General features: G+C 41.3%; 1 protein-coding gene across 6 annotated transcripts in view; it reads left to right on the forward strand.

Annotated features, from left to right (window-relative positions):
* Positions 1-16610, forward strand: part of LOC113109131 (protein FAM126B-like) — a 40637-nt gene extending 24027 nt beyond the window's left edge. For 2 of the 6 annotated variants that reach the window (XM_026272697.1, XM_026272700.1), the window contains 6 exons: positions 5239-5399; positions 5500-5595; positions 6018-6134; positions 6466-6553; positions 6639-6795; positions 13501-16610. In XM_026272697.1, the coding sequence (XP_026128482.1) occupies positions 5239-5399; positions 5500-5595; positions 6018-6134; positions 6466-6553; positions 6639-6795; positions 13501-13811 (930 nt within the window). In that variant the 3' untranslated portion in view covers positions 13812-16610. The remainder of the gene's footprint in view (positions 1-5238; positions 5400-5499; positions 5596-6017; positions 6135-6465; positions 6554-6638; positions 6796-13500) is intronic. The other 4 variants (XM_026272699.1, XM_026272701.1, XM_026272698.1 and 1 more) reach the window with 3 other exon arrangements.
* The last annotated feature ends 740 nt before the right edge of the window (positions 16611-17350 follow it).

The following is a 17350-nucleotide window of genomic DNA, read 5'->3' on the forward strand; positions in this document are numbered from 1 at the left end:
TGCTATCATATAATTTAAGATGTATTCATATATAAATATCAGAATTTACTTCTACAATAACTCTATATTTATGAAGCTTGAAAATACTGATTACCCAAACTATAAATGGATTAACAAATATTATGAGAAAACTAAAAATATATTAATTTATGTTGTAAAGACAGACAAAAGTCTTATAGGTTTGGAATGACTTGAGGGCAAGTAAATGATTTTTTGTGTGAACTTTACCTCTAAGAGCGAAGACCAAGAATAATGACTCTCCAAATCAGACAACTCCAAAGTTGGTTTGAGTTCTGCAATAAAAAACACAGACATCAATGGTCTTAATGAAATGAGCACGTAATCACACTGTTGTTGCATCAAAATGTGAAGTAAACCGGCAGGAGACAACAGAAAAATTTATTTTCTAAAAATAACTTACATAAAATCTCAAAGGAATGATGCTCTCCCATGTCTCTTGCTTTTAACATCTACAAAAACAAAAAACAAACATTATTTTACTCTTAGTAAAAAAACAACAACTGATAACATGAAATTATGAAGTTTACTTGCCTTAAACGATCTTTCCCTCTCTTCAGAAGAAGCTGAGAAAACCACTTCCTCACACAAGCAGACTTGTGTGTCCTTAACTCCAGTTAGTTTGAGTTCTGCAAAGAGGGACATCAATGGTTTCAATAAAATATTAACATATATATACATATATATACATACATATACATACACACATACAGACATATATATATATATATATAAAATCACACTGTTTTTGCATCAAAATGTGAAGTTAACAGGCAGGACACAATAGAAACATAAATTTTCTAAAAAAAAAAAGTAATAATAATTTAACTTACATCAGTCTCAAAAGAATGAAGTTATGTTGTCTCTGGATTTCAACATCTAAAAAACACACACATTATTTTAGTCTTAGTAAAAATAAAGATAACTTGATGTTATTCTGAAGTTTACTCTCCTTAAACCGTCTGTCCCTCTCTTCAGAAGAACACCTCCTCCTCATCCTCACACAGGTCTGTGACTCCTCACACAAACAGCTTCTGTGTCTTTAACTCTCAGCGCGAGGACAATGAAGACAGGAGCTGGACAAGTCTGAAACATTACATGTAAAACATACTTTTAACAGTTACCACTTCAACAGCCTCTAAATAATTATGCTAGTCTTTACTACACAATGCCGTTTCCTTTAGGAGACAAACATACATTCAGTTTAACCGCGAAAAAAAAGACAAATTCACATGAGCGTAACCGTGACCATAACCGTCTGTTAACGCCTCAAAGAGAACAGATAATGTAAAATCTTATGTAAATATGACAAAATACATTCACAGACGTTATATTAAAAGTACATCCTCCGTTCAGTAACGTTACATGAGGCAGTTAAGACCTCCGTGTCTGAGGCGAAAACCGCGTCCGTTTTTTTATATATATATAACGTTAAGCTCCTTTGTTTCCGCCTTTCATACAACCGGTTAAACAATAAAAGATAACTTTACATTTTGAATATTTACTTACCATAGTCTTTTACTCGCTTCTCGCTTCTTTCACGCTGAGAAAATGGCGGCTGCTCGCACTGGAGACGTACGATTTTGACGTGACGTGCGTGCTCTCCTTCACGTCCGCGTCCTCAACCCAGCCACGCTGGGTTAAAAAAGAGAGTTATTTTCAACCCAAACTTGGGTTAAAACATCCCAAAGTCCTATCCAACGGCCTCAACCCAGCAGTTGGGTTGAAAAAACAACCCAGCGTTTTTTAGTGTAATAGCTTGATTATAACTATGTATTAATAAACTAACAATGAAAACTTCTTGTTTATGTGCATCTATAAATTTGCATTTCTTCATATTCATGATGCTCTATGAATTACTTATAGGGAACTTAAAAAGAGTTTTAACTTCATTAAAGTTAAAAAAAAACATTTTTTTTTTTGCAGCTCGCTGTAAAATGGACACCATCTGAATATCAGATGATGTATTTCTAATGTCAGCAGGCTCCTCAGTAACCTCTTTAATGAAGTATTTGTCATGCATTATTGATGAAAAACCAATAATTGAGGAAAGGAATAAAGCCAAGTGATTGCTGATTGCTTGTGGAGTTACTTCAGAAGCACTCAGGACTGAGGGAAACCTCTACTGAATCCACTCCACAGGCTCCTGTGCTCGATCTGGCACTTGAGACACGTTCCATCAACATGAAATAAAGCCCTGATCATGCTCTTCCTAAAGAAGGGGAGGGTCAGGAGTGCTGGATGGTGTCACCTGTCCTGACATCAGAGGCTTCACGGGCCAGCGCTCAGATACTACGGATCAGTGGTTCAGAAGAAGAGAGTGCTTCCACTGGAGCGACCCTAATTCTTTTAGGAGAAAGGCCAAAACCAAACAACGGCTTTTCCTTTAATTTTCAGCATTAATAATAAATCAATTGTGTTAGTAAGGTCACAAACATCAGGAATGATTCTCACATGGGTCCCCAAACAGTGACCATTGCCAATAAACTAGTTCCTTCTATAAATGCAATAAGCGTTTGCAGAAACCGACAGTACAGTGAGGTGACCTTATACTCCTCAGCCACTCAACATCAGAAGAAAACGGGAAGTGCATCATAAGTTACTCTGATCCATTGAACAGTAATGCACTCCGAGTAGTAATGTGCTCACAGTGAGAAGTGCACAGTCCTTACATTATTTCTCAATAATTCAACAGCATGTGGTCAGTTATTCTTGACGTAATATATGCACGTCATCTTTATTGTGTATTTTGCATGAATTAAACATCATGGTCTGAAACAGTAATGTCAAAGTGCATTTTCTCAGTTTGGCAGGTTCGTTGTTGTATTTCCCAGCTTCAGAAATATTCCAGTAAACACTGCTGATCAGGATTGCAGATTTTAGTGCAGAAGTGGAGAGAAGGGTTTTAAAGGGCTCGTGTCAAACAGCCTGGGAAAACACTTGAGTGTTTGGGAAGAAACGAGAGGTTCTTACTGCATTGTGGTGAATAAGGCAAGATCTGTTGATAAGGCTCCCGAGCACAGTGTCAAGTCACCTTTATTTATATAGCGCTTTAAACAAAATACATTGCGTCAAAGCAACTGAACAACATTCATTAGGAAAACAGTGTGTCAATAATGCAAAATGATAGTTAAAGGCAGTTCATCATTGAATTCAATGATGTCATCATTTATTTGCAATCAAGTCAATGATATCGCTGTAGATGAAGTGACCCCAACTAAGCAAGCCAGAGGCGACAGCGGCAAGGAACCGAAACTCCATCGGTGACAGAATGGAAAAAAAAAACCTTGGGAGAAACCAGGCTCAGTTGGGGTCAGTTCTCCTCTGACCAGACGAAACCAGTAGTTCAATTCCAGACTGCAGCAAAGTCAGATTGTGCAGAAGAATCATCTGTTTCCTGTGGTCTTGTCCTGGTGGTCCTCTGAGACAAGGTCTTTACAGGGGATCTGTATCTGGGCTCTAGTTGTCCTGGTCTCCGCTGTCTTTCAGGGCAGTAGAGGTCCTTTCTAGGTGCTGATCCACCATCTGGTCTGGATACGTACTGGATCCGGGTGACTGCAGTGACCCTCTGATCTGGACACAGACTGGATCTGGTGGCCACGGTGACCTCGGAACAAGAGAGAAACAGACAAATATTAGCGTAGATGCCATTCTTCTAGTGATGTAGAAAGTACGGTGTTATGTGAAGTGTTTCCTGTTCCAGTTTACCTAATTAATGCAGCCTAAAAATCCTTTAACGGATTTGGATATTAAAAGCATATTAGTATGTTATGTGTATGCCAGGTTAAAGAGATGGGTCTTTAATCTAGATTTAAACTGCAAGAGTGTGTCTGCCTCCCGAACAATGTTAGGTAGGTTATTTCAGAGTTTAGGCGCCAAATAGGAAAAGGATCTGCCGCCCGCAGTTGATTTGAGCAATTTCAGGATGTTCTGTAATTGGCATACAGAGTTAAATCTTTTTTTTTTTTTTCTTAATCAAATTATTCTTCTATTGTAAACAATAGAAGCAGTCAGGTCAACAAGAGAACAACAACAGAATACAAGTGCCATGACATGTCTCAGTTAGTCTAGTACAGAACGCATAGCCAGGTTTTTTTTTTTTTTTTTAATAAATATGAAAGACACCAAAAGGAAAAGTGCTAGTATTACTTGGTTAAGTGCAGGTGAAAAAGATGAGTCTTAAGATGTGTCTTGAAAATGAGTAAAGACTGAAGGTCAGTGAGAGTGATTTTGAATTTCTTTGGGGCGTTGTTCACTTGCAGAGCGCAAACTTCTGGAGGGCACATAAGATTTAACCAGTGAGTTTAGGTAAGTTGGTGCCGTGCCAGTGGTTGTCTTGTAGACAAGCATCAGTACCTTGAATTTGATGCGAGCGGCAACTGGTAGCCAGTGTAACCTGATGAGGAGAGGAGTAACATGAGCTTTTTTTGGCTCATTGAAGACAACCCTCGCTGCTGCATTCTGGATCATTTGTAGAGGCTTGACAGTACATGCAGGAAGAGCCAGGAGAGCATTACAATAGTCCAGTCTGGAGAGAACAAGAGCTTGGACAAGAAGTTGTGTGGCTTGCTCTGAAAGGAAGGGTCTAATCTTCCTAATGTTGTATAAGGCAAACCTGCAGGACCGGGTGGTTGTAGCAATGTGGTCTGTGAAGCTTAACTGATGATCCATCACAACTCCTAGGTTTCTGGCTGTCCTTGAAGGAGTTATGGTTGATGAACCCAGCTGTATAGAGAAGTTGTGATGAATCAATGGGTAAGCTGGAATCACCAGGAGTTCAGTCTTTGTAAGGTTAAGCTGAAGGTGATGGTCATTCATCCAGCTAGAAATGTCCCTCAGACAGACTGAAATGCGTCGGGTCATCTGGCTGGAATGAGAAGTAGAGTTGGGGGTCATTCAATTTCAATTCAATTCAAGTTTATTTGTATAGCGCTTTTTACAATACGAATCGTTACAAAACTTTACAGAAAACTGACTTAACACAGTTCAGCTCAGTTTGGTATATCAACCACTGGCGATCTGTATGTAATGGCTGCTTTAGTGGTGCTGGAGATCCTCAGCAGGACAAATGTTAGAGATTTCTCTCTAATGAGGCATGTGTTTGAGAGAGTGACAGGAGAAATGTGCGGTGCTGAGCTGCTCCAGAAACCGGGAAAAGAGCCACTGTTGTATAGATGTGCTAACAGTAGCATCTGTGTGTTGTCCCTAACCTCTGTTCAGTGTCACTGTGTGTGTGTGTGTGTGTGTGTGTGTGTGTGTGTTCAGCCGTCCAGTCTGGGCTCCATGGCTTTGACTGAGGGTGCTCTCTGTCAGCACGACCTAATCCGAGTGATCTACAGCGGCCTGCACCCGCAGAGAGAAGCCTTCACTGCCCAGAACAGGTCATTGTCTCAGTTAAATGTCCCAAAGGAAGGATCAATCAGACTGTCCTGCTGATGCACACTGGCGGTGCAGGTGACGTGTGTGGTTGTGTGTCTGCAGGTTTGAGGTGCTGTGTTTCCTGATGCTGTGCTATAACTCGCTGGTGGTCTACATGCCTCGCTCATCACACCGGGCCGTCTGCAGGATGAGCTCGCGGTGAGATCTCACAAACCCACAGCCATCTACATCTCAGTTCAAAACAGCTCAGGCTACGTTCCCTCTGCGAGCCTTAGTGCTCAATTCACATTGTTGTTTTAGATATCAGATTTCCTGTGTATCACATCATGGTTCTGAACTGATCCGCATGCACAAAATAATAATATGAACAGACTTACCAGGTGTTCACAACAAAATCTGCCCAATTGCTTCTAAAAAAACTAGTCCAATCGGGTTTCGGGGGTAAATATCAATCACCCAAAAGAAGTGAAGCAGCAGAATTTGAAGAAGAGAAAGAGATGTTTGATGTATCCTTGTGTGCGTGCATGCATGTGTGTGTGTGTGTGTGCGTGTGCGTGTGTGTGTGTGTGTGTGTGTGTGTGTGTGTGTGCGCGTGCGCGCGTGTGTGTGTGTGTGTGCAGGCTGTGCGTGAGCGGCTTTCCCCGTCAGCAGCTGAAGGCCTGGACCTCTTCCTGTGTGCGTGTGCTGCTGGAGCCTCAGTTCATGGTGCAGATGCTGGCTGCTGTCTATCACGCCATGTGAGTGTGATGCCATGTCCAAGTCCTCCACAGTGATGCTTGCACTTGCATACCATTATTAAATACTGGACTACAGGGAGGATGGCAATATTAGGAACTGGAAATTACTAAAATAGTGAAATATCCAAAATACAAATATATTTCAGTGAATCACAGTTATGAGAATATGTGTTTTTTTTACATTAGAAAGAATATAACTGTTGAAATGATCTTGATGCAAGTCTGTTGTGATTAGAATTGAGTTCTAAGTGAATTTGCATGATTGTTTGGGCATTTGACGGGATACGCTGTTTTCTGTGGTGATCTACTAGTATGTGTGTGTGTTGTGCAGATATAACGGCGAGTGGGATGCTGGGAGAGAGGCTTTGGATGATATCCTGTACAGAGCTCAGCTGGAGCTGTACTCAGAGCCTCTGCTGGTGCGGTTCAGATTCAGATGCCTCTGCTGTCTGTGGATGAGTCTGCAGCTCATCACACTGTTCACCGCTCTCTGTCTGTGTTTAGCTGGGCAATGCCATGAAGAGCTCCCTGCCTGGCAGCGCTCCGGACGGATCTCAGGGGAGGAAGGTCCTGCAGGTGGAGGTCACTCCCAGCATCAGACGGGTCTCCCGCTGCACCATCACCGCCGCATCCATCCGCAGACTGCGCTGGAAGAGAGAGGGTGAGGTGAACACGTCACACACACACACACACACACACACACACACACTAGCTCCAGCAGACCTGCTCCTTCAGGCTGTTAGACCGGCTGTCCAAACCTGTTCCTCTGCAGAGGGCAGCTCTAACCCTAATCAAGCACACCTGCATCCAGACTGGACTCTGCCTACTATACTGTACATTACTCGTCCAGACTTTAACAAATCTCCGTAAGATGTGCACACGAGTGAGGACTGACTCTTAAGTCTGTTGATGTACTGTACAAATCAACTTATACAGTACATACATGTTTCCTGCCTTTTCAGCGCGATGTAAAGGGTGACCAGGACTATCATTACTATCATGCACTGATTACATATCATCTGTCATTAAAGTGCTTGAATCGTGTGTTTATTTAAAGCTGCAGTAGGGAACTTTTGATGCTCTAGCGGTTAATAAACAGAAATGCTTGCGTCTTGCAGAAGAACATCGTAGCCGGAACTACTTCTCTCTGTTTATGTCTATGAAGAATCACAAAGGTACTGGGTTACTCCGCCGTGGTACCCCCGAAGCAATCTAAAATAGTCCGAATATAAACACTTATTATAGGTGCACCCTAGTGATTCAGGACAAGCTAAAAACACGGTTTGGAAAATGGATTCATGGTGTACTCGCTTATTATGTTAATTTTTCTACATTTTTAACACAAACAAAGTTACGGACCGCAGCTCTGATTGGTTATTTTTTACCGGGAGCGATGGAGTTTCTGCAAATGGCAATAGGACACTGGGAGGAGCCAGAGGAGCTTGATTTATACACAGATTATCTGTCTCATATTCTACTGTCAGGACATAATGACAGGTTTAACAAATATGTAAAAAAATATTTTTTACAAAAGTTACCTACTGCAGCTTTAATAAGTTTAATCATTTATAGTTTCTAGTTGTATATTTTATTATGTAATATTTAACCCCAGATCATAACAAAAGTATACATAGCATGCCAAACGAAGATCTTTACCTAATATGATTTCAAACTGAAAAAGCTTTTCATGCGGTGTACGCTTCACAGAACGGTAAATGTATATTCCCCCTTCACGTGTTAAACATGAATCATGCATGGACAGATTGCAAAGTTTATTAAAGTTAGTGATCTGACTATACAAGGTTTGAGCAATAGTTTTAGTGATGCCTTCCATGTAGACACTTTATTCCACATTTGGATGGTTTTAAGTTTATTATGCTTATTAGAAGCCACTGCAACCACTGTGCCTGTTTTTCCTCACCCTGACACATCATCACAACAGCATCAGATCTTTTGGGGTCAGATGAAGCTCAGTGTGTTGCTCTTGCATATGATCTGAGAGGCAATCTAAGCTTGCATCATCTGTCCATGTGCTGCTGAGTGTGACGGAGCATGTGCCAGTGATGCTCTCGTGTCTGTTCTTTCACTGTTTGTGTTTTGGGTGCTTTACAGCGCACTCTTCTCATGCTGTTCACCCTGACACTAAGAAGCACATTTCCCCTGCTGTGTTACATCCCAGATAGTTTTGACTTCTCAAGTGATGCCCAGTTCAGCCTCACCGTCCTCCCCGGCCGACACGCCCCACAGGACCCAGCGGCCAATCACGAGCCAGGAGGGAGGGGCTCTCTCACAGTCACACATGAGGGTAGGCAGGGGGTGGAGGCAGGTCAGAGGCGGGCGTTCCCCTCAGAATCACCCGGTGGCCTCAGCTCTTCTGGGAATGCACCTCCCCAAACCCCTGCGAGTCACGCTGACCCTGGTGTGACGCACACGAGTAAAGTGTGAGGACATTACTGAGAATCCTGATGTAAACACCAGTGAAAGTCATTCATTCTCACTGTCGAAAAGCTTCTTACAGAACTGCTTCTGTTGACTTACATTACTGAAATCAAATCCCAGCTCATCGCAGACACGCTTGTGATGGTTTCTCGGTCACTACCTAAATCCCTTTCATGCAGACATTAATAATTCTCTTGCATTAATTTACATAGTGTTATGCACTAATTATCAGTCCTCTGATAAAAATAAATAAATAAAAAAAAAGATGTAAGAGATAGTAGTTGATGGGACATTGTTTCTAGAAGTGTAAATAGTACAATAATACCAACAATTACTGATGTTGCAGTTCTCTGTAACAATTTCATTACCAAAGATAAAAAATAAGAGCTTTTGCATATTCATTTTTAACAGTTTACTTTAAATATTTTTCTGCTTTTAATATTTGCAAATAATTAATAAAACAGTTGCATGCAAGTAATTTTCAACTAACAATTATAAGTTAAGAAGATGCAATAGTCAGTTATAAAGAACAAAGATCTCGCATTACCAGCGATAAACATAAAGTGCTTTCAGTGTCAAAGTTGTCCAAAGCGACTTTTTGTGCTACAAACCAGCACGTTTATGATTACAATAATGGACTAAAACAATATTCATTTACATTTAATCATTTAGCACACACTTTTTCCCCAGGTGACCTTCAAATAAGGGCAATAGAAGCAATATGATAGTAAATATGATAAAGAGGATCACAAATAGCAGTTTGCAACATTGAGCAGCATTAGAGACATAACTAAAATGACTGAAATCATATAACACTGAAAGCCTTGCACATTCAGGGTTAAACCTGCAGCGTTTGCCATTACAGTAAAAATAAGTGGATTGACAGGGGCTCATTCTGTAGACTCGTTCACATTAATGCCCGGATCTGTTTTGACATTAGATATCTCATCCTGTCTGTCAACAGTCTTTTAAGACATTGGCATACAGGGAGAGTACTGATTGTACTTATATTTATATTATATTCATGTATTCAGCTGCCTTATTAATGTTTTCAAATGGCATTTGGAAGGGAGAACACTGAACTGCTACTAATGTAACATTTTGCAAGCAAAGAGAGTAGTAGAGTCATGAGTCTGATGACAGGCAAAATATAAAATAAAATGCGTATGTATCTCCTTTATAGTATTTGGTAAAAGGTTATGTTGAGAATTGCAGTAGGAGTAGAAGCCAGTGCAGTGAATTGATGTCAGTTTGTTGATTTCTCTCAGTGTTTGTAAGAAGCTCTTCATTAATCGAGGTTGTCCCAGCCCGTCTCGTTCACCTGCATGGACAGTCTTATCCCCACACTGGTCATTTCTTCTTGCCATTGACCGTTCCCAGCGACTGAGCATGCACAATGTGTCTGATCATTCTGTGTCCTGGGAAACACTCCTAGGTTACGTGTGTAACTATACTCCCTGAGGGAACGAGACGCTGTGTCAAACCGCTATGGGAACACATTCAGCGTGACCTCGCTCTGAATCATGAATTCACTTTACATGTTGTTTGAGCGTAAATGTGTGTTGGAAGTGTGTGTACAAATCCACCCTATAATGATAGAAATCCACCCAGTGTTTATTATCTCTATTTTTAAAATCCCCTTTCTTAGATCAAGCTGTTCTGTCAGAAGGACTAGCCTCCTGCCGTGATAGTTGATCTTACCTCAGACCTGTCCTAGTGAGCTGCCATCGGTCTGCCATTGTGTCGACTCCAGAGCCGGGGAAGACAACAATGTTCCCAATTAAGCGATTGAGGTGTTTTGTTGTTGGATGTAAAGATGAATATAGCAGTCATCATTTACTCCCGACATCTGAGCTGCTCTAAACACAGAGGAATAACGTTTCTTTTCATTTTTGAAGGAAATGGGCTGATATGCATAAATCCGTGATCCAGATTCATCTACAGAAGAAGTACAAGGGATTTTTATGAAACTTTGCAAATCATCTTTCCTAATAATTTTTTCATGACTCTGTCGAAGGGACCACCTCGTTGTCCTCCTTACTCAAGAGATTGTCTTCTTTTTGTTCCATTCCTCCAGAGCGGGAACAGAGCGAGAAGCCTTCTCTGCAGTGTGCAGGACCCATCGTGAAATATTTGGCAGAAACGTCCACGCTCCCAGATAGTGTAGTAAGAGAATAAGTCTCTCGAGACTCACCTCTGGTGTAATTGGAGCGGCTGCTCTAGAGAACTCCTTCCAAAGCCGAAACGTTTCCTGCTGGATGCTGAGAGATGCGCTCGCTGAAGCCCCGGGGGTGGCAGGGCTCACAGACTGATCTCCTGAGGGCACTGGGGATAGATGGGCACCGTATGATGATGTGTACACCACTGTCTCCCAGAGGAGCCTGCCTCTGAGTCCCTGAGCCACATACATCAGGGCTTCTTGGTTGAAATCTTCTTCAACAAAAGAACGGTCCTCAGATCCTCCTTCAGCTTGGAAGACTTCAGAAAGCTCTGCTCTGTGCTTATTCAGTCCCACAGCACTGAAATAAACGAGGAGCGAGGGACTGAAGAGACGTGTTGGGAACGGTGTAGCCCATGATCTCCACATGAGCCAGTCCTGGTGTGCAGGCAGCAGCTTTGACCATTAAAAACACTCGTCTAACTTGCTTTTTGACAGCTCCGTCTGCTCCTCGCAAGTTTCACCTCCACTAGCTCCTCATACTGAGAGGTGATGAGTCTCATAAACAGCTTCAACATCAACCTTCTTGGAGGATGATAGCCAAAGCGTTGAGCCTCTCCCTGGGGGAAGAAACCGTGGAGCATTCTTCCAAACCCTGGGAAGGGTGCGCTGGATCTGGTAACAGACGAAGAAGAAAGGAACTCGCCCTTCTCCATTACCTTCACCAGATCCATCTGTGATCCGCACAACTGCCACCACAAAAATACACTCAGTTGAAGCAGGACTTGATCCGTGGGGAATACTGGTGAGAGCTCCCTTCTCGAAGACAATCCTCTGGAAGTGAAGCGTTCACACCGAGAGCCTCTCACAATGACGGCAGACTGTGTGTATCCCCACCGGTAATGTAGCACAGGCAGGGGAACACACTCTAAACACACACAGAGCGCTGTGTCCACTGCTGTCCCGGTGTCTGCGTCGCCCTGTCCGTACATCTCTCGCCCATCTGTTGGACTGATTACACATGTGATTCAGAGCGCGTCATGTTGAATGTGTTCCCACAGCATTCAGACGCAGATCGAGTTCCTGAAGGGGAACTATGTTTATCCTCAGTGAGCTCTTGTGGACCATAACCATCGGCGTCTTATTCAAGAAGATTCTTTGGTGCTTCTGGATTTACACAACTGTAAAAACAGTTACCCCAGGTTTACACAAGCGTTCAGTGTGATTGGTCGCACTCATCCACGCTGACAGTGCCGTCCAGATGATTCGAATCATGATCTTCATACAGAAGTGCATGGCTTTGGCTTCTTACTTTCAAACACGTTTGTTTTATTTTCCTAATGTTTGAACATGTCATACAACAAAAACAGGAATTAACAAAATTAATAAATGATGCTAAGGATTTCCATTTCCTGTAAAACTCCTCACCTTTAAAGCAACAGAAACCAAACTGGCTGTGTTCCCTGAGAACAGCAGGAAGGGATCCTCTAATACATCACATGCTCCATTTGGTGAGGCACATGTGAAGTGCATTACACCACTGCTGGACTGGTCAGCTGTGTGATACATGTCCAGCGCTCCCTCAAGAGCTTTTTGAATTCCCCATGCACACATTGTGTGTCTGATGTTGCATGGCAGCTGTTGATGAGTGTAATCGTGTGTGCATGTCTCCATCCTCCCCTTTGCAGCTCAAACGCCTGAACAACTCTACAACAAAGTGTGTGTGTGTGTGTGTGTGTGTGTGTGTGAGTGTGTGTGTGAAAGCTCAGTCTGATTGTCAACACATGGATTTCTTCATGTTCTCTATTTTGTTCATCTAACATGTTCATATATTGGTACTTTAACCGAGTACAGTGAGGCATCCCTCAGTTCCACTTCTAATAGTTTTCAGATGAAAGAGTTGTTAGTAAATGGGAATCACAGCATGACAGTGTTGAACACAACATCAAGCACAAATGCTCCATTTTCTCAGAAAAAGCATAAATCAATTTGGGAAAAGCACTGGAGGATTTCTATGTTGTCAACAGGTCTTCATCAGGGCTAAGAGGTTGCAGGTGTAAATGGAAATAACCAATGCAAAAATGTGTGCACTGTATATTTATTAAAACTATATGTGTGTTTGTAAACATACCTGTATGTTTAACTCTATAAAAATATTTGGCTATTTGTTTAATTTTGTGATGGGTGGATGATTTTTATCCCATGTTCACCTGCAACCTCTGTAGCTGGAGTGATGGCCTGTGTGCGGAAACACGTGAGGAGAATAAAATTCCTTCTTTAATTATGTTCTTTGTTCGTTCTGACCAATTCCAAAGACTTTTGAAATGCAGCAGGACTTGTTTGTAATAGTTTTATACTGCTTGTTTATGGTCAGTTTTTGAAATAAATTCCTGTGAAATTCTAAAGAAAATATACATTTATTTAAAATTATTTCTTTTCTTTTTTTTTTCTTTTTTTACAAATGCATGCAAACCATTAAATTAAAACCAATAATTAACTGAAAACAACGGAGGACCCTGCATGTCGAAAAGTGACGATAAAAGGATTCCTGTGTGTCCAAAAAAGCGACTCCAAAGGGTCCTGACCAAGCATCAATATGTGACAAGTTGGGAGTGAGAATGTGTTGTTACTTCCTCTGCAACTTCATTCACTTCCTGTCTGCAATGTTGAAAAGTTTTCATGAGACTCTTGTAAGATATGGAGACAAAGGGCTTTCAGAAAGCGATATGATCTCTTGAATTCACTCTGTGTCATATGTTCTCTGTGTAGTAGATGCAGAGCAGCTGAGCAGGGAGGAGGACTCCTCTGGCCTGAACGATGCAGATGAGGGCTTCTCATCCGGTGCGTCCAGCAGCAGCCAGCCCAGCGGTGTGCGCGGGAGGAAGAGCCGGCCGTCCGCTCGCAGGACCTCCAGCACCTCTCTGGACTGCAGGCCGGGACAGCGCTCCGGTGCCGAGGCGCGCAGATACTCCATCCTCAGCCTGCAGGAGCAGCATCTGCCAGAGGAGACGGAGCTGCTCTCTCCTGGAAAACAGAGCAGATCACCCAGCTTCAGCATGCAAATTATCTCACAGGTCTAGAACCGGCAGCCTCCTTCTAGACAGAAGAATTGTACCCCAAAAGCAGGAACTGTCGTTACTTACTCGTGTCATTTCATCCCTGTATTTTTCTCATGAAACATAAAAGCGGTCCAAACTAGGAAGGTGGACGGTGATTCATACTGCCACTCAGTGAACACCGTACCAACTTCACTACAGTCAGTATTACTTTTACTTCCCTTTCTACAGTCAGTCTGTAAAAGAAGTGAAATGTAAGCAGTTATTTTCAACTCTTAACTCGTACTCTAACTTTATTTATAAAGCACCTAATAAAACAACTAAGCATAACCACAGCGACAATACCTCAGCAGGGATGGCCTGCTTTTGTGATAATTGTCACAAAAACACTGGAAAACTGTTCCAAAGCCTTGTTGCAGCTACCAAAAAGCAGAACTTTAATTTTGATCGAGGAATATGCAGGAGACTTTGAACATTAGATCGTAAAGATCTCTTTGACACTTGAACATGACAAAGATCAGAGATGTATGGAGGGGCTTTATCATGCAGGATTTAAAATCACAAATTCAAATCTTAAAATTAATTCTATAAAATACTGGTAACCAATGCAACGATCTCGAAACATGGTTATTGTAGTCATACCTCCTCCGAGTACCTTCAAATATTTAGTTTGAGTACCGTAATAAAGTGAGTTGCAGTAATCGAATCGAGAAAAAATAAAAACATGAATAAGCTTCTCCAAGTCTATACGTGCTAAGAAAGGCTTGATCTTAAGAATCATTCTTAATTGGTAGAAGCTAACTTTGAAAACACAACTTGTTTGAGAGTTCATTTTGAAGCACTGTCATAGATCAAACCCATATTTTTACTTGATGGTTTTTAAAAGGACGTAATGTTCCCTAGTTAACTCCAGCTGTATCATTCATTTCAGAGGGACCAAATATAATGATCTCTGTTTTTGCTTCATTAAGACTCAAAAAGTTAGCAGATATCCAAGACTTCACCTCATCTACACAGGCCAACAGACGCCCCAAGGCACTGGAAGAATTTGGGTTTAAAGACAAATACAACTGAGCTTCATCAGCATAATAATGAAACACCATATTTATCCAAAATCAATCCTAACGTAGCATATACAGAGAAAAGAAAAAGGTGCTAAAATAGAGCCTTGCAGAACACCACAAGAAATGGGTGCCAGTTATTCACTTAAATCTTTTGATCTAAAAAAATTTGATCAAAAATCGGAGAAAATGGTGTTTAATCGATGACTACATCCAGATCACATTCAATACCAAGTTCACTTTAGGTGGTTTTGATTTATATGCTGATTGATAATGGTTAAAAATGTTATACACCACACTACTGTATAACAGTGAAAACACAGAGTGCTGGAAAACTTAATCAATGGTGTGGAAAGAGCTGAAAGCATGACCATGCGAAACAGAATGTGATCAGTCAGCAATGCTTAAATGTCTGTGTTTCTCCTACAGGGCTGCTGTCTGACTCTGAATAGTGCGCTGGTAGTATAGAATGATCTATGGGTGCTCTCTGGAAAGGAAAGAGAGGAAAAAATTTATATAGGACTGAAATGACACGAGAGTAAATAATGATTGTTGGATGAACTAATCTCTTGAAAGTGGAAGTGACAGCTGGCCTGGCAGTGATCTAACAGTCTCTCTCAGACCAAATCTGAGCTGGACCGACATGTCAGAATCAGATATTATGAATTTTCTGATGACAGTCAGCAATAATTCATCCCAAGTCCTCCAGAAGATTTGAATTCGTAACTGCGGTGTCTAATGCAGCCCTCTGATTTGGATCAGCTTTCACATAAATACTTGTTTTTATGGCAATGTTTTGAAGTTTTTCATGGTTATGTTCTTAAGATTATTCTGACTGAAATTATCAGAAGCCCTAATGACTCTGAACTTGGCACACTCTCTGAGAAAGGGACAGTTAACATATACATTTATATATTTATGTGATATACATGTGTGTGAATAATCTAAAATACAATTCTGTCAGAAGACAACATGCTGTAGATGTGAAGAGTAGTGCTGTATTTTGCACACACTTTAATCCAAAGTCATCCTTGAGAAGTTTCACTGCTGCTCGTGGTGTAGAGGGCTGTGAATGGGATGAGCATTTATCGGCCGTCAGCCTCACAATATCACATCAGTGTCCATAGAGCTGGCCTGCAGGTCAGGCTGTGCTTAGCCTGAGCTTTACTGACATGGAACAGACAGGGTGATGTTCCCAAGCCAAACTCAATGTCAGTGATCAGACATGACTTTAGTGATTTAATAGATGGTCACAAAAGCCTGTAATATGATTAAAAAACAGCAGTGTGTCAGTGTGTTTTGTCCAGCCCGAATCCAAGGCTCACAAGCAGATATACAGTAAATACAAAACAACAAACCACCCTATGGAGACCAACAGAAGCTATCATGTGCTGTTGTTGTGTTGTCATGTGAATTATACCTGCTGTATTTGTTTGCGGACTATCTTTGGTCATAATGTGACATTAGTGTGTGTGTGTGTCTGTTAGTGTTCCAAGTATTTCAGTACTAAAGTGGATCTGTCCATTCCACCCATTATAGTCAGGGATGTTTTTTCTCTGATTTTGCTTTGTTTCTTTTTTAAATGCACACAGATGTAAAGTGTCTGTTAATGTCGTTCTGTCTCATTTTGATATGTCTCCGCTATGTAGAGTGGTTGTGTGATCAAAGCTCCAGAAGAGATCCTGGACTGACCACTGAACTGCCTCTGCTGAAAAAAAGATAATGTGAGATTATACTGTGAATAAAAGTGTTTAGTCACGTACCAGTGAGCGTGAGCGTGATTGTGTTTAAATTGGAAATAATACTCACTATCTGTACTTGTATTTGCCATTATTGCAAACAATTGCACTACAATATTTGAGAACTGATCTGAAGCTCAAACTTACTACACCTTGATTTCCTACATGTACATTTATTAACTTATGCCGAGTTTACACTGCACGATTTTAGCCCTGATAAACCATTTTCTCTGCTTCACAACACCATTCATTCATACATTCACTTTATTTATAGAGCACTTTACAACTACACTGCAGATCAAAGTGCTGTACAATCAAAAAACACTTCATTAAAACACACAACTTTAAAACAAGACACAATCTATCAGCAACAAAAACTAGCCCACCCTCTCAAATGCTAAAGATAAGAAGTCGTTTTTTACTTCAATTTTAAAAGCATTTAAAGACATGACCTCTCTTAGTTTCTGAGGAAGTCTATTCCAGAGCCTCGGTCCCGCAACAGCAAAGGCCTGATCCCTTTTAACTTTAAATGAGTACGAGGGACAGTCAGCAATAACTTATTATTAGATCTTAGAGACCTAGGTGCTTGACGAACAGCAGTGAGCTTAGACACATAAGCAGGGGCCAACCCATGCACTTCTTTAAAAACATAGACCAGAGTTTTATATTTTATCCTGTAGTTCACTGGTAGCCTCTTTAGAGAAACTAAAATAGAAAAGATTACTTTTCTTAGCACCCACTGGCAGCCTAGCTACTGCATTCT

Source organism: Carassius auratus, chromosome 9, assembly GCF_003368295.1.
Source record: "Carassius auratus strain Wakin chromosome 9, ASM336829v1, whole genome shotgun sequence".
Lineage (NCBI taxonomy): Eukaryota > Metazoa > Chordata > Actinopteri > Cypriniformes > Cyprinidae > Carassius > Carassius auratus.